The sequence below is a fragment of the Onychostruthus taczanowskii genome, unplaced genomic scaffold (genome assembly GCF_017590055.1).
Source record: "Onychostruthus taczanowskii isolate IOZ18803 unplaced genomic scaffold, ASM1759005v1 scaffold2, whole genome shotgun sequence".
In the NCBI taxonomy this organism is placed as follows: Eukaryota; Metazoa; Chordata; class Aves; order Passeriformes; family Passeridae; genus Onychostruthus; species Onychostruthus taczanowskii.
In genome coordinates this window covers 7,357,204-7,375,176 of record NW_024499239.1, presented here as the reverse complement: position 1 = coordinate 7,375,176, position 17,973 = coordinate 7,357,204, and the positions used below count along the sequence as shown (strand labels likewise).

General features: G+C 36.4%; 1 protein-coding gene across 1 annotated transcript; it reads left to right on the top strand.

Annotated features, from left to right (window-relative positions):
* Nucleotides 1-1,083: 1,083 nt before the first annotated feature.
* Nucleotides 1,084-16,015, top strand: NSUN7 (NOP2/Sun RNA methyltransferase family member 7). Its single transcript, XM_041402853.1, has 12 exons — nucleotides 1,084-1,396; nucleotides 1,932-1,990; nucleotides 3,291-3,421; nucleotides 4,623-4,775; nucleotides 6,070-6,253; nucleotides 7,789-7,999; nucleotides 8,593-8,736; nucleotides 9,287-9,388; nucleotides 9,901-10,015; nucleotides 13,218-13,342; nucleotides 15,079-15,083; nucleotides 15,387-16,015. The coding sequence occupies exons 1-12, from the start codon at nucleotides 1,084-1,086 to the stop codon at nucleotides 15,915-15,917; spliced, it is 2,073 nt and encodes a 690-aa protein (XP_041258787.1). The 3' UTR covers nucleotides 15,918-16,015.
* Nucleotides 16,016-17,973: the final 1,958 nt, after the last annotated feature.

Sequence of the window (17,973 nt, the reverse complement as noted above, 5' to 3'; positions counted from 1 at the left end):
CCCCCCCCCCCCCCCATTCTGCTATCTTGTGCTATTAATCCTAAAATAGTCAGAATTCTTTGGCAGCAGTAGATCCATGCCTAGCTTTTTGTGCTATAGCTACTAAATTCCTCATAGGTTTTTTGTATTATTCTTCCCTAGGCAGGAAGACTAGTTAGATTTTTAAAAATCTTTATTCTGTGTTTAAATTTATTTTGGCTTAACCCACTTCTGAACAGTTAATATGACTTCTGCATATCCAGGCATTATCATAAATGCATGTTGCAACAACCAGAGCAAGTAGGTACGTTTAGGTACGTTTTATGTACGTTTAGGTACGTTTTATGTGGAACTTCAGAATATTTTTGCATTCAACTAACTGTGGGAATTTTTCATTTTCTTGAAGCCCTATTCCACCTCTGGGGAAGGTAATTTTTATATATGTTAATGTGAGATGTGTAGAAAATTTAAGAAATGCACATGAGCTTAGAGAGAGTTGGATAATACCTCTCAGAATGGGTTTAAAATTGTGCTTAGATAAAGCATTAAATACAGTAACATTTAGGTGATCTCTGTTTTCCACTTTTAAGAACAGATATGCAGTTTAGTGGACAAACATTTGGAATTCACTGTAGCTGTTTTCAAGATGGCTCTTTGGAAGACATGATATCTACTTTGAAATTTTGGTGTCTTTTTTATTAAAGGAGAATTCCTAGTAGGAGATGCTATTCTGCCTGCAGTAATAATGGTTCTTATTGGACACAGAATCAGATCTGTGTGTATATTCCATAAAGGACCAGTGACTGTAATGCACTGGCCTTTTTGAAACAAGTAACCAGTCTTGTATACGCATTGGTGAAAACAAATAGTGCAAGAAACCTCTTAGCAATACTTCTCTGTGATGTGTAAGATGATAGATATATAGAAATATAGATGATACACATATATATGTATTTGCAAGATTAGAGCCTGAAAATTTAAAGCCCTAAAAGGAAGGGAAAAGTGTATTCTAGTGAAAGAAAATTTTATTATTCAATACAAACTTTGTGTTTTGCAGAGGCAGCAGGATTGTGACTTGCGCTTACACAGTCAGCAAGTGGAAAAATGCCAGACTCTGAAAGTAATTTGGTGTCTTCACATGTGGATGTTGTAAATCGTACTTCAGTCTTGAGTGAAATGAAAATTTCAGATGAAAAGAGATCTGTTGAAAAAAGAGCAGTGACTCAGATTGGGAAGGATGGCTATCCTGACTCCATATACATAAATGCAGCTAAGATTTTTCAGGGCATTCGTGTTGAAAAGAGTACGGGCAGAATCCTGGTGCAGTATGGCAATGCCTCGGAATCTCCCGTGGTGGCTTTTAAAGATGAGCATTCCAGGCGTGTATCTTACGAACTGGCTTTCAGAGCTCTCAAATGTAAGTACAAAACTCACCCAGGAATTGCTAACAGAGATGATGCAGCACAGAAAACATGGAAAAACAAATGTTCCTTGTCTGCCTGACAGCAGAGATCTAGGGAAATTTTTGTTAAGCTTCGGGTTATTACAGAGTCACAGATTCACAGAATATTCTGAGTTGGAAGACACCTACAAGGATCATAAAGATCCCCATAACGGGAATGAACCCACAACCTTGGTGTTACTAGCACCCTGATCTGACCAGCTGAGCTCATCTCAGTGGTTCTTTTCAGATCCTAATTATGGATGAATATACATATTTACCACACTACTCATATCCCTCAAATATTTAAATATAGCTAAATGTTATTAGAATTTGTGAAATCAAACATTTAAAGCTTATTATTTTTCATGTAAATTAATTACATAGGATTGCTACTGTTGGTGATTGAATTAGCCCTCAGTTTACATGATGTTTAAAATTACAATTTAGTGACTTCCATAGGATATTATAGAGAGTGGCATAGCTTGTCAACATTTTCTTCTTTTTACAGATCAAGATCTTCTTGAAGAAATGTTGTTAGATAGTAAGGTTTACCCATGCTACTCAATAGTAAGTGAACATTTTTGTGAGGCATTTTTATTTTCTGTGTTGATGTAATTAGTACCTTTTCTGAGGATTCTACAACATTCTTCAAAACAACCTTTGTTGTTTTGAACTACATGACAGCCTTAGACTGAAATATTTGCTGACCTTTTTACATAGTTGTCTAAAGCATCCATCTCCAAAGCCTGTTGTGAGATTCTGTTGTAACTGGTTGCTGGAAGTCAAAGCCTTCAAAGAAAGAAGGTGGGAGAGCGAGCCATGAGCTTCACTGCAGCTCAGTGATATTGTCCATGTCCATATGCTTTCCTTCCCAGCTGTGTCCCCTTCTGATAGCAAAGGAAAAAATGTTTCCTTGCTATTCTTGGTAGTTGGAAAACTGGAGTGAATCCCATCAGACAAAAAAATGCATTGACCCCATGGTTCATTTCCTGGGCAAACAGTACTGTATCCAAATATTGTACTGGAAAAAACTGGTCCAGTTTACTCTCTCAACATGCTTTCCTTCTTTGACCTGGAAAGAAATTGTAGAGCTGGCAGAATATTCTGCTGTTCTTTCCAGTTTTGTCTTGGATGCCTTTGAAAATTGCAAGATAAACTTGAGCTAATATGGTTTGTGGAGATGGACGTGAGCAGGCAAATAATCTAACACATTATCTTTGCCTTGTTTTCATAAGGAAGTAAGACTTTCATATTAACATCTTGTGTTTGGTGGTATTTCCCTAATAACTTGAGTTTCTAACTAATTTTGGTCATATTTGTGAGAAGGTGAGAATTTTAGAACGCATAATAACTGTAAGAATTTCATGTAAAGAGGCATCCAGTAGTAACTGAGGTGCAGAAATTATTGTCCTTAAGCAGGAGATGCTCCCTGGTTTAAACATTTAGACAGAGAAAGAAGGTTTTATATATATCCCACAAGAAAAAAGGGTTATTACAACTGAGTGTATTGAATGGAAGAATCCCACAAGAGAGGAATTGATGGACAAGAAGTTTTTGTTAGCTTAGCTATTTAACAGATTAATTTATGAAGAGAAATAATTTCAAAGTTTCAATTCTGACAACAGTAGAAGTTAAGATACAGTATTTTATCTGTGTGCATGGAGAATGTTTTTAATTTTGATAATCTAAACAACTTGTAAGTGTTTTATTAACTCTCCACAAGTAATTACTTTCATATTCTTGCAAGTAAGCATTTAAGGGTTTTTAATGCCTTTTGCATAGGAGACTGCTGTTTGATTTGGATCTTTTTGCAGAAATAGGGCATGCTTTGGGTCACTTTCTCCATCCAGTTGCTTTTCTCTTGCAGCCAGATGAGCTAACCAGCTTGCTTGTTGTGATGCTTTGTGACCTACAAGACCGAAAGTTTCAAAAACGAAAGGTTTTTGCTGAAGAGGAGCTTGTAGCAGAAGTTCAGGAAATAGGGCATTATTTATACAGGTATATGTGCTGCAGAGCTGTTTGTTGTTGATGCAGATCAGCAGAAATTAAGATTTATATAATCAGTGCCTTTTGAAGGTAATTATTAAGCATGTCTTTCACCTTAAAATTTTGTGAGCTTTTTTTTTTTTTTTAATGAGAGACTAGTTTAGAGGCAAATGTTCATATTTATATAGTTGTGAAAAATGCAGATAAGAAATGATCCTTATACTGTGGATTATTTTGCAGGCATCTTATCTTATTTTGGCATTATTGAAACTTTCATACAATTCTAGGAAGGAAATCAAATATTCAGTAAATATTCATAAATGCAAGTGTAATAGAATCAAGAGGTCATGGAATGGAATAACATTTATCTATTTAGCAGTACTTCTACTATGAAACTTGGTTAAATATTTATTATGTTAAAAAATTAGAACAAAACCCAGAATACATAAACATTTTAATATTTATTATCTCTTCCATCAAACTACAAACAAAATTTTGTTTAACTCAAAAGGCATTTATTAAGGCATTATTATTTATTAAAATTATGTTGCTGCTGGATTTAGAATGGCCCAAAAAGTTCATTAATCTCTTAAGTGCAAGGTATTTCTGGAGGGCAGTAAGTAAGATATCTGAAGTAGTTCACCAGCAATTCTTATTTATTTTGAATGGTCATGTATCAGGGATATGCATGAAGCTTGTGGGAAGAAAAAACTGGAAATACTTTCCCAGACATTTTTATGTAATAATAATAATAATAATAATAATAATAATAATAATAATAATAATATTGACTCCTGGTTGCCATCATATTTGTATTGTTTTTGTACATGTTTAGGGGCCAGCTTTCATCAAATGCTCATTCTGCACATGTATGTATTTGTGTTTTCAAACATGCAAATGAATCTGATGGCTGTATTCTACACATTGCAGTTCCAAAACATACTGAGGGTTTTTTTTAGCTGTCTGAGAAAATGGATGTAATTCCAGTCCTGCCTGATTTAAATAAAATCATCTTAGCTATTGACTACCACCTTGCATGTGCTGTTGTCTGGGGTAGGGAATGTTCTGTAACTGTATTTTCTGTTGCAGCTTGCAGAAGAAGGTATCCCTTTTGGATTTGGTTTCTGAACAAGATGGTTTTGTAACAGAGATGTTGCATGCTAACAGCTGATAAAAACATTTATAAAACTTACTAAACTGACTGTTTTTATAGGTATAGGACCAAACTGGCAGCTGCACTGGCACGATGTCGCATTAAATATGATGCTCTTTCAATTGAATACTTTGTACCAGAAACAATATCAAAGCAGGAACAAAGGACTTCTGCTGTACCTCTCTGTTTTTGGATAAACACATTTAAAATCACGTAAGTATTTAAAGTATTATCTGATATTGATGTTTTTGCATATGAAGTGATATAGTTTGCTACATACTTGTTTTAGAATTTCTAGGTTATATTTTTACTAGTATTTAAAAATTCTTACAGGAAAATTCTGCTTAGTACAGTGCCATTGTGTTATAATTTTTTGGTAGTTTTTATATATTGCAGTAGTAGTATTTATACACTGTTTTGAAACAGTTCTTCTTACTATTCTGTTGCTTGTGTGGGTCTTTCACCAAATAAATGAAGAAATAAAGTTAGAAAAAAATATGGGTGAGTTAACTTGGTGACAAAAAATAAGGGAAAATGTCTTTAAAAGCAGGTGTATTAGTGCAAACCATAATCTTGGAAAAGGATGTTAAAACCCAATACTTATACCTGCTGTTTATTCTGTAAGGATAATGTAAACTTGAAATTAAAATACACATTTTAAAATCCTTGTATTCTGTAGGCTACTGTATATGTAACACTGCTGTTCCCAGTTCTGTACTAACTGATACATGAACCATACCAGATTGTCCTGTTATCTGTTTTGTTAGACAGGTAATCCATTTTATAATGTTATCAAGAATTTTGTTTTATTACTCTTGTCTTGGATCAATGTTCAGTGCTTAGGTTATAGGCTCTTCAAGATAATGTACCTTACTTTGGGTGTGAGTTTAGAGCCCTTAAATAGGGAATAAATAAAAGCTGCTCCTTTCATCCCATGTTTAATGTACTGTATAAACTTATGGCACTGTCTGAAATAGTGTTCCAACAAACGTCTCTTGCTATATATACCTTCAAATCTTTCTGATATTTGAATTGCTAACCTCAGCAGTTATGCCTTCATTACATTTACACAAGGATTCTTTCAGTGTCAGCCATTAAATTTATTGGTGAGTTGGGCTAGATTGAAAGCAATTGAAAGAACTAAAGCATTCCAGCAGTTAATTTACTACAGCGTCTCCTGAGCACATGAACATTTCTGTTTTGATGCTTTGAATCATCCTCTGGAGACACATAACTCTTTTTTAATTAATTGTATCAGACTTACTAACTTAAGTGTTTCAAACCAGAGCTTGCATGCCTAAAGGAGGGTAAGTTTCCCTCCTGCATTAGACAGTATGCATTTTATACCTATATATGTATGCATATGTACACACACACACAATTACAGAAGTTAATTCTTACAACAGAAAAAAGTATTATAATTCTTATAAATTCTTATAAATTCAACGTAAGCTATGTTGCCTAAGTAACTCTTGTATATTTAATGGTCAGAGTTGTATGTTAACAGCCTTGAAGATGTTATCAGAGATTTGGAGATGAAGGGATTCACAAAGGTTGAATCTGTGTCAGACTTTGACCATTACACGTATGCTGTGGACCAACATTGCCATGATGTATTGGTTTTTCCTTCCTCTCTTAGAGAAGAACTGCTTAATTTAGATCTTTTTGCGGATTGCAAACTCTTACTGCAGGTGAGTTGATGTTCGGCCTTGAGTCAGGTGATTTGCAAATTGAAATAATTGCTTTGCTTTAGAAAGAGGTTGTGTATTGTGTGACTATTCTGTTAAATCATTCAGGCGGCGACAAACTCTCATATGGTTTTGGACATTTGTAATAATTAGGTTACAAACTGATCCACTTACTAAATTTAGCATAGAAATATCAATGCTTAATTGATAGCTGCAATTAAGTTAGTAGAATGTTTTAAATCTAATTTTAGAGCTGTTGAACCAAATATAAAAAGTGGTCAAAAGAGGCTTCTGAAAATGTTAGGAAAGTTTCAATATAACTCCATATGCTTTTCCCCAGTTAGTAGATAGTGGAATGCTATTGTAATATTTCTTCCTCTTCAAATGCATGTTTGTGATGGAATGATAACAGTTCTTTGTATTTTGTGCAGTGTGGTTTCTTGATCTCCGTAACTCCCACTGGTCTTTTTCCTGACTTGCCATTGTTAGACTCCCCAGTGAAGTTTGGTGGGAGGTTTCTGTTCTAGAGTAGAGGTTTGCAGTAACCATGCAACAACACAACCATGAATTATCTGACATGCTAGCAGAAACATTTCAACCAGCATTTTCACTAGATGTCTGAAAACTTTAGCCTCAAAATTTATTGCTCAACTTAAAAAGTGATTCAGTATTCAATATTCCATTTCAGTTTGTAGATTTTAAATACAATACTTACAGAAAGAGCTATAGATGACAGCCCTGTAGGTAATGGGAACAAATTCTAACTACTTAAAAGTGTTCAAAATGAGTAAATAAAACCATGAAAACTTCCATCTCTCTGGTGGGGTGGGGTGTTGCTTGAATGCTGTGTGCACACAGCCAATGGTGTGAATTTAAAGGCTTAGCACTTTGTTTTTCCCTTTCCATTTACCACCAGTTTGTCAGATTTGGTGTAGGACCTGGTATCTGTGGTCAGTATCTTCACTCCTTGCCTTTTTAAGTAATTTGATAAAGTTTTCTCTTAATCACCAGTGGTACAAGAGCATTTACTCTTGTGGAGCTTTCTCTTGTGTTTTCTGCATTCCAGTCTGCCACTCTGTTGTTCAAATTTCAGCAAAATATTGATCTTTGATCTACAAGGGCAACATTTCTGCTGTAACTATCATCAAGAGCTATGTGAATGGTTTTGCATTTCTCTGTTAAGCTCCCTCAGAGGATGAATTCTGCCTGAATTGTGGCCAATGTTTGTCTATTCTCGAACAAGCTGTTGGTAGGACTTCCTCCTTACGAGGATGATATGTACTTTATTTTCACCTATAGATACTATGCTTTTTCATGCATTATTTACAATTAAATTATTTAAATTTATTGAGTGACTGCTTGGTTTTGTAATTTATTTAATTCTGTATTAGCAGATATTCCTGATTAGTTTTTTTCCTCCCTTCTTTTACATTTCCTATGAAAACAGTGGAAGACTTTCCTAATTTGGAAAAGAAGGTTGGCATTCATGGAAACCAAGGCAGTTGATCACACTTAATTTTTGTGTCATTGTGTTGTAGGACAAGTCTCGCAGCCTTGCTGTGCACTCTGCACACGCGCTGCTGAGTGAAGGTGGTGACATTATAATGGCTCACACGGGTTCCCATCTGACCATTGCCCATATGTCAGTGCTGACAAATGACAGCAAGCCCAGCATTTTCGTTTGTGGTGTGAAATCTTTGGCCAAAGAAGAAGAACTGAGGAACAATTTCAGTCACATGGGATGTGAAAGTAGGTGCTAAAACAGTTGGTATTGAACAAGTATTGTAATACGGTGATACAGTTTGTGATACTGTAAATACGGACTAGTTCTGCCAGAACTCAGAGATCCCTTCTTTGGAGGCTTGGGGATGGCAGTAGCAACTTTTTTGTCACAAGCTGAGCTGATAGCTCTTCAGCTGCAGTCCAGTTAATTGCAGTCTAACCATATCATAGATGCAAGCTCCTGAAATATTGCTGATTGTTTCTGTAGAAGTAGATACTACGTAGCTGGTAGCGGGGAACTTCTGGTGTTCTGGCTGTTGCTTTCAGTATGATTTCCAGCTGTTTGAGAGTGTTAATCCAAAACACATGCACGAGTTCAGTTTACCTGGAGGACACTATCAGGACAGAATGCAGCAAGACTGCAACCCCATTAGGTGTATTTTCAGTGGAAGATGCACCTTTCAATCTGTTTGAAATCCATAGGCCATACTGTGGAGAATCTGAATCTAGCAGGCTCTAGCTCTGTCAAATTCTGTGTAACAGCACAGCCTCTTCCCCTCTGTCACCTGTAAGCAGGCTTGCTTGCAGTCTGTAAGTGTTGAGTTTTTCCTGTTTTTCAGATATTTGGTTGTTACATGAAGACTTTACTGAGCTTCAACCAACAGATCCAAGACTTGAAAAGGCAAAAGTTATTTTGCTGCTACCACAGTGCTCTGAACTGGGTGCTGGCAATCCAATGGAGCTTATTTTAAGTGAACACAGTGGTAAATTTTGATACAATATCTAGCTTATGCTTTCAGGTAGAAATAGATCCAGGTATTGTGGTCTAGACAGTGCAGGTGCTTCCATAAATTGTATAATTTTATTAAAGAAATCTTCCTTATTTTAATTGCCATAAAATATATAAATTAACTTGCATAATTCTGTTACTGCTTCAGATTGACAGTATGAAAGTTTGAGGGTGATTCTGGGGGGCAGAGTGTGTATAGCTTCTTTTGAAGTAAAAATATATAGGCATAAAATTTATTTGAAGATACCAACATGTATATAATTTTCTATTTGATTACATTCCTTTATTGACTGTTTGTATAAATCCTTTCACTGTACAATTTTCATTAACTAGAAGCAAGTAAGAGACACCAGTAATTACAGGTAAAGAAGTAAAGCAAATAAATCAGACATTCCTTGGTATTCTAATTTGTAAAACCTGCCTTCCCACTGCACCAGTAATAACCAGGTCTGCTTCTGCAAACAGATGAATTTTTAGACACTAATACCAATTGCAAGACTAAATTTACTACTTTCTGCTTTTAGATGCAGGATTGCTACGAGACCTTTTCCAGGGATTTGTGTCTGAGGATAAACTCAGGATTCTTGCTGAGAGGCAGCTTAATGAGTTGATTCATGCTCTGAAATGTAAGTGTGCTAGTTTCCCAGTTTCTGGGAAGACTCTGTGCTATCAATTCCATTGTATTTTCACCAGTTTTAATAAAGTTAAAAATGCACTAATTGCTCTATTAATTAAGAATAAGCAGGTAACCAAACCCCCTGAACAATGATTTCCTCCGGTCTGAAGGTGTTCCTGTGTCCTAGTGTCCCCCATACATTAAAATAATACTCTTCAGTATTGTGTAGAGAACTGGCTTATGGCTTAGTTACACTCTGCTTTAGAAATGCTGCAAATGTAGTCTCCCTCCATCTGCATGCTGCCACTTTTTTCCTCTCTCCTTTGGTAGCTGTGTGAAAAGACTGGAGACAGCTTTGACTTTGTGCTGAAATCTCCAAATATTTGAAATATTTTAATTATTTAAAAACATTAGGTATCAGGAGGTAAAAGTGACATAATTTTTATTATGCTTTTAATCCTTATGAAACCACTGTCAGTATGAAGAATCAAAAGAGTAAAAAAGTTGTGTTTTGTTTTGTAGTTAACAAAGTACAAGCTATTGTTTACTGCACTTGCTCAGTTTACCCAGAAGAAAATGAACTTGTAGTGAAAAAAGCACTGGAATCTGGAGTGGAGGGAGATAAACGACCATATAGGTACAGAATGAGTAGTTTTATCTGTGGAAAAATTAAAGTATGACTTGGAATTGTAACATAATTCTTATCCTAGACTGATACGTATCTTGCATGAAATTAAAATAGCCTTTGCTGCCTGTCATGCCATTCTTTCTGTTTATGAGATTACTTAGCAGTATTCCATTGACTTTCTCATCTAATATTTTTGTTCATCTGAAATTAAGATGGGAGGAAAGCATCACTGGTTGGAAATAACATTCTTCAGATAGAGCTATTGCTATTATTGTCTTAGTATTCAGAGAATGAAACTAACTTGCTAGCATGCTCTCTGCTGCTGATGTAGAATGATCAATTTCAAAGGAAAAAGAAATCTTAAATTGTAAGAATCATAGAGAAGAATAAGAACCCCTTGCTGTAGGATTGCTCATTGCTGTGTTCAGATGAATGACTTCTGGGAAGGACAGGTTACAGTAAGAGATCATCCTGTTGTAATCATGGAAAATACAATGGAAAATACATTTATATGAAAAAAGTATGTATGCTGTATACTTCACATGTAATTAAAACCTGTTAGCTGTCACCCCTGTCAGCCAGAGGAATTGTTAAAACACTGATGGGTATTTTCTGTATTTTCCTTTCAGTCACATAAATGCAAACAGTTGGCACTTACGTGCACATAGATGAAATAGTGGATTACTGGATGCTGGTTTAAAAGAATTTATGTTGTAAAAAGCACAGAAGAGTAACACTATATTTTTAGCTTTTATATTACCTTAGTTAATAGTCTGGCTATCAAAGGGAAAGGTACTGTGGCTCAAATATTCAGTGTAACTAATTTTTGCATTATTAAAATAGCAGATATTAACTGTGGCCTGTCCAAAGAAGGTTTAAAAGTTGCATATTATTCATAAGACACAGTGCAACAAAGTGCATATTTTTTTCAAATTCACTGATAGAAAATAGCAGTCTGCTTGATTTTTTTTTTACAATAAGTGGGATGAAATCAGGGTATTGCCAATGATGGTGTGCTGGACCAAAAGCATTTATGGCCTCTTCCTTGTGTTTTCCTTTGGAATTTGAAATTTTCTGGAGTCTGTCTTGACCTCTGTGCAGCTGTTACTCTATGGGGAGAACTTGGGGTACCTTGGAACATAATGGTCTCTAAATTATTGAATATAAATAATATGTAAATTCATAACATAGAAAAGAATTTTTATTTTAAAAAAAAAGTTCCTGGAGCTCTATTTTTTTTTTTTTTAATCCCTCTTATGTAAAACACCTCCCTCCCAACAAAGCCAAGCCAAAACCTGTTCACTGTTGTGCAGAAGCATCATGAATGTTGTCAAACCACCAAATCATATTACACTTTCAAAAAGGCAGTCTTGGATGGTAAGAAAAGGACAATAAAATTACATTAGGATTTTTTTTTTTTAGACCTGAGCAAATTTCTCACTGACAATTGATTGAGTTCATAAATGACAATTTCAGATTCAGTTCACCTTCACTGTCGTGCAGTATCTTGGATGTTTCATCATAGTCCTTGCTACAATAAAGCTGCTGGTAATCAGCACAAACACAGCAGTAATAGAATGCCATGAATAAAATATAGAGAGTGATTATGCTTAAGATGAAAGCTCATGCCACTTCAGATGCATGTACTACTTACAAAAGTTCCTTTTACACTTTTCTTAGAATTAATTAGAGAATTTATTTGACTAAAACAGTGCAGAATAGAATGAAAGGCTGTTGCAGAGTTACTAGCCCCCACGTTCACAGTAGTACCTTTGAGAGACAAGTCACAATAAAACATGTTTTATGATCATCAAAGATCTACTGAATATTAATTCCCTTTTCAAGAAAATGGAGGGCTTTCAGGAAGCTCTTACAACATTTTTGCTGAAGTGGTGTACTGAAGTGGTGCCAAACAAAATAAGGCTCTGTTGGAGTTTGGGGTCACACAGCTGGTTTTAGGGCTGTGCAGTTTTAAGGGTGATTTCAAACATGTTCACACTGGTTCAGCTGAACTTACCTTCAGGCTATGACAGTATACAGCCGCAGCTTTACCTAAAGTAAGGGCAGACATGGCAAACAGGTGTGTCTAGAGTAGTCTAAATTACTCGTGCATTTTGCTTTGGCCTATCAAATTTGAATTAATTTGTGCATCATTTTTCAGGATCATTGAAGAGATTCCTGGTGAACAGTAGCTTGTATACATCAATAAAAGATTACAACTAATTTTTTTTCATTGAATAAGCTTATGTAAAATCAAAAATCTGTGTCATAAGACATAAGAGCTTTATTTAGTAATGCAAGGAGGATTTGAGCCTTGTAGCCTGTTTTATTGAGTTCCAAGAAACATAGGAAAAAAATCCAGATCGTGGTGAGAACTTGGAAACAAACAGTTTTGCAGTCTTCCCATTAAAAATGAACTAGCCAGCCAAATCAGGATATTGCTTTCAAATACTGGAATACATTTCTCTGTAACCATCTTTGAACAAAGCTCTGTCACAAGAGGGTTAGTGGAGCATTAAGGAGTAGGACTCTCTCTTACATTCCTCAGTGAAGAGGAGGGAATTATAATTACAAAAGGACATTTTGATAGTGTTTTTCTGTACTGAGACAGCTTAGTGTAGTTTCCTAGCCTTATGAGCCAAGTCCTTGAAACTGCTTTATAAAAACCAGGCATTTCTGGAATTCAAGAACAGGAGAAGAGGCTAGTTCTTGCAAAACTGTAACATTGGAGAAAAAGCACTCAATTAGAACAAATAGCAATTTTTCCTAACCTAAGATTTTTCGCTTAGATATGTATTTATTATGATATTTATTATTATTTTTACTATTATTATAATAACGCAAAGTCAACACCTCTACAATTTCTACAAGCTCCTTAGTGTTTTCAGACCACTGCCCAACTTCAGGACAACTTGATAACTCAATAATTGCACATCTGAGAAAGAACATAGCTCTTCATTGTTATATTATGTATTTATTATCTGGTGATTAATATTCATAATAATTGGGGGGGGGGAAAAGGAATTGCTGGAAAAAAAATTAATTCTAAAAAGATGAATTCTCATGCCTTTCTTGAATTGCAGTTTTAAAAAATTATGATAAAGCTATGTTATTGACAGAGATAATTTGAAAATTACTTTTAATGTATCCTTGTTTATTTCCTTTTATATTCTAAAATAGTATTTTCTGGTCTTCCATTTCCTTTTTACAGGCTTATTCCTTCTATTTTTTCTACTTGCTCCAATTCAGAATCTTCCACTGAAATGTTTTTCAAAATAGAGCCATCAGAAATTTCCAGTGGTTGTTTCCTAGCTGTTCTAGAGAGAGAGGTAAGCTGTGAAAATAACCATTTAAAATCACTTCACAGAAGATGAGTACTGCAACTTTCCACAGAAGAATAAACAAAATGGAACATTTGAAATGAAATTCCTGGCTGCTCTTTAGTTGTCTTAAGACCAAAAGACAGCTGAGCAGTTGAAATGTGCCACTTCTGGAATTTTATGCTGAGCACAGGTGTAAAAGACGTGCGTGTTCTTCTGGAACAGAAGCAGACCCTTGACCCAAGTTAGTGCCAGCAAAATCTAGTGGAAATACATTGCTGTTACCACACTTTGGAATGAAATACACAGCTTGATTAGACTCAGGATAAATGGTATAACAAATACATTTATTAAATGTATTTGTTATATGTGTCACCAAGATTTTCCAGTATGCAAACAGCTGAAATCTTAATCCCTATGGGTGACACTATTATAATTTGAATAAAATAGGTATGAATATGTTTCCTTCCCAAACGAAGGCATATGCAAATCTAGCTTGAAAGGCAGGGGACTTTTGCTGAGTAAACGGAAATGGCATGATTCCTCAGGAAAGGCCTTACAGGGCTAGTTTGCATCTCTGAGCATCAACATTTTCCTCTTGTCTCTAAGAAAAACACACATTTTTTCCATCAAAAGTGGAAGGGCTGTGGGGAAGAACTAATGTCAATTTCATTGCAAATTGAAGGTAGGAGATCTTGGTTATTTGTACCATTTTCTGTCATACTGCAATTACAGGGCTTGAAAGAAGGTTGCCTCTTCGGGGAAGTTAGATTTTATTAAGAGTAAGAATTACATATGAACAGCCCTTCAAGTTACCTATTATTGACCTCTTTCTTTACAATATTAAATATTTTAAACTTGGTCTGAGTTTTAGTTAATCGTGCTGTGTGCATTTTTCCAGAGAAACAAACACTTTTGTTGCAGGCAGTTAATTCATGTAACTTTTTTGGGCCAAATTCTGTTACAAAGAAGCAATTGCTCCAATGGCCAATCTTTTGGTGATTCAGCAAATGAACATTTTCCACAAAGTAGAAAACATGTATTTATAATTTAAACTGAAATTCTTATTTACAGAAACATTCTTCTTTGCTAGTTGTAAATAGTTTCTCCCCCATCATTTCTCTTTATATACTTGGATGTTGACCTGGTTCCTAGTTTGAGTTCCATGCTTATGTATTATGAGCAAGAACTTTCATTACTGTGAAAATTATTAATGTTTAATGTTACTGAAATTTCTGTATTTTAGTAAGTATTTCTGATACACACCCACACACAATGGATGTTTTGTTCTTACTGGCACATTACAGAGCAGGTCAGTGTGGGAATATGTTGGTTTTGACTTGGGTGGAGTTAATTTTCCTCACAGTGACTGGTGTGGACCTGTGTTTTGGATTTGTGCTGAACAGAGGGTTGACAACCTAGAGATGTTTTTGTTATTGCTGAGCAGGGCTCACACAGAGCCAAGGCCTTCTCTGCTTTTCATCCTGCCCCACTGGTGAGGGGACTGGGGGTGTGTGTGAAGCTGGGAGCAGACACAGCCAGGACAGGTGACCCAAAGTGACCAGAGGGATACCCCAGACATGTGAGATGGTGCTCAGTACATAAAGTGGAGGGAAGGAGGAGGAAGAGAGGACTTTTACAGTAATGGCACTGGTCTTCCCAGGGAACCACAGTCTTTATCTTAACCCAGGAGTTCCCTAGCTTTACTCTTCCAGTTCCTTCCCTGGTACTGTTGGTGGGGGACTGAGCAAGCAGCTGTGTGGGGCTTGGCGACCAGCTGGGGTTAAACAGCTGGTTGCTAAGACAGACACGCATTACAGAGCCCACAACTGAGTTTCCCCTCTTTGGGTCAGTAGAGAAGAAAGCTTCTGAAGAGCAAATGCTTCAATACCTCTTTACACAAGTCAAGTTCTTCATTTGGTGAATAAAGCGTTTGGTTAGCATTTATTACATGTGACTTAAGTCCTTTTGCTAGATTCTGCTCTTTTTCTCATGGAGTAAATTCTGAGAAGCTCTCTATTGTGGATTAGATTCATTGTTGTTTCCTGTGAAATTTTCAGAAAAAAGTGTCTGCAAAAGACATTTTGGCTTCTGCTGCAGCAAAGGCTCTACTAGATGGTATTGTTGAAGAAAAACCAAAAGAAGAGGTGAAAAAGCCGAAAGTAAAACAACGTAGACGTAAGGCTGCTGCTAGTGATAGTAAGCCAAAAGCTGCAAAGGACCTTCACCACCACACTGGAGCTAATGCTAAGGCTGAAGTCCCTGTGTCTAAAGCAGCCAGTAAGACACAAGAAAAACATGTGTGCCCCACAAAAGCAGGCAGTGACACTCCACAGAAGACTGTGCAAGGGAAAAAAGCAGCCAGTAACACACCACAGAAGTCTGTGCAAGGGAAAAAAGCAGCCAGTGACACAGCACAGAAGTCTGTGCAAGGGAAAAAAGCAGCCAGTAACACACAGCAAAAGAACGGGCGCCCAACAAAAGCAGCCAGTAACGTATCTGTGCCTAAAGCAGCCAGTAAGACACGGCAAAAGAACGTGCCCCAGACAGACAGCTGTGTTGAGCTGAAGAAACCTGTGAACCCCGACTGACACCAGCCCCACTGAAGGTGCAGAAGCCAACATCTCATCTGTCACCTCTGGGCAAGGTGCATGGGAGACAGACCCTGCTCAAAAGGCACGCACAGAACAGAACAGGGTTGTACCAAAGGCACCAACATTCACTTTGTCTTCACTGATAACACCATATGAAAGGTTGTAATGAAACAAACCCAGGGTATCAACATTGCTTTCCTGGCCAGACTGGAGCACAGGGTCCAGATGGTTGGATATTTCCACCACCCTGGTCAAAAATGGTCAAGCCAGCTTGGCTGTATGAACCTTCAGACTCTGCCCTCCCTTTGTAAAGAAGGTAAAGATTCCTGTATATTAATCAATAGTCTTAAATTACAGTATATATTTATGGAAGGATAATCTGGCCTTGGGAAAGATATATTATGGGCTATGTATATAGAAATATCCATGTTAGATAGTAACTTTTCATCCAGTAATCACACTTTAAGTGAATGGAATTCAGCTGCCTAAGGCTGATAGATTGTTGAGGGAAGTGAGGTCAAAAAAGTATAGCCTCTTGCTATAGACTTTGAAGTGACCAGTTAAATGATACACCCAACCCCTCACTGTATCCAAACCTGTACAGGTAATCAGTTTCAAATTGATGTTTTTAAGGTGAGCTGAATTTTTTTAAAGTGGCCTTTCTTTACAAGTGCTAGATGCCATTTTTGTGAGTTTCCACTTAAGACTGATGCATGGAAAATAAGCCTTGTATTTCTAAAACCAGACGTGAACTTTTGTACAGGAAACTGGCCAAATACATTAAAGCCCATGCATGGGCTGTCTAGTGTGTTCTCTTTGTTTCTTCTGAAGTGTGCACTGAAATACTAACAGTGAAAAACAGATCAAATATTCTCATGCTAAAACCACTGAATTGTCATCATAATGTCACATCAGACTATGTCATGGTTCATAACTGCTTTTTACCAATTTCTTAACATAAACTTAGTTGAAAAGAGCAACTTTCTTAGTTGAAAAGAGCTGCTAGTGTCAAAGTAACATTTTTACAAATGTTACCACTAGTCAGCTGAATATTGACTGGACAAAGAGTAGCTGCCTGTCTTTGGAAACAGCTGTGGGCTTCTAAGCTGCTCCCTTTTGCTAGCAAAGATAAAATAACTGTAAAATATCTACAACTGTTGTGTAATCTGAGTAGAGGATAAAAGGAGGCACAGAGATACTTTCAACAATAAATCTGATTTGTATCTAGAACTTGTAAAAACGAAAGAGACAGCACAGCAATACAGAAAGGTCTCTGAGGCCCAGAAATTTTCCTCTAGGCAACCATTTCAGATAGTTGGGAGGAATGTTGCCAGGAACATCACCACTATAGTGTGGGACTTAACCAATTTGACATATGGGTCTGGATTTAGATAATGCAGAGAAAGTGTTATAACATCTCTATTTTGTCTTCACCCACACCAGTCAGTGACTGGATCAGCAGTACCTTTTTAAGAGAGGATGTGAATGATATTACCCCAGCAGTGTAGACAGCAGGCTCTTGTTCATCTGATGAATGTCCTTGCTTCACTGAATCAGTGACAATTTCTTACAGCATTTTAATCTGAGCCAGCTGTCCTATACAAAGACATCCCTCACCTTCTGCATATCCCTGTGAGCAACCCATGCTCCTTGCCTGTTCCAGTAACACAATGAACTTTACTCTTATTTCTGAACAAACCTGTAAGGATAGATTTAGACCCATACACATGCCATGTGTAGAATCAGAAAAAAAAAAAAATTCAAAACCATCTAGGAGAAGGAGAGATTCTGCATGTTGGATGGAAGGAATGGACACTATGGAGATTTTTTTTTTCCCAATATGGTTGTTAAATTCTTAAAATAAACTTAAGAGATTCTGCAGTTAAATAATGATTTAAAAAAAAAAAATCAAGATCTGTATCATTCATTATTAAAGTTGAAATTACTTGTAAAACAACATACATGTGTCTAATAACAGAATTTCTGGGCTACTTACCTAGAATGTGCCATGATGTCCCACACTTGGACTCATCTTGCTTTCAGAAATTTGCAT

Excerpts from the sequence above, each read along its gene's own strand:
- NSUN7 (XM_041402853.1), top strand. The coding sequence starts at position 1,084 with ATGCCAGACTCTGAAAGTAATTTGGTGTCTTCACATGTGGATGTTGTA. Across the intron at positions 8,000-8,592 it reads CAGTCACATGGGATGTGAAA|ATATTTGGTTGTTACATGAA; the intron begins GTAGGTGCTAAA and ends CCTGTTTTTCAG. Across the intron at positions 10,016-13,217 it reads GGAGATAAACGACCATATAG|GCTTATTCCTTCTATTTTTT; the intron begins GTACAGAATGAG and ends TCCTTTTTACAG.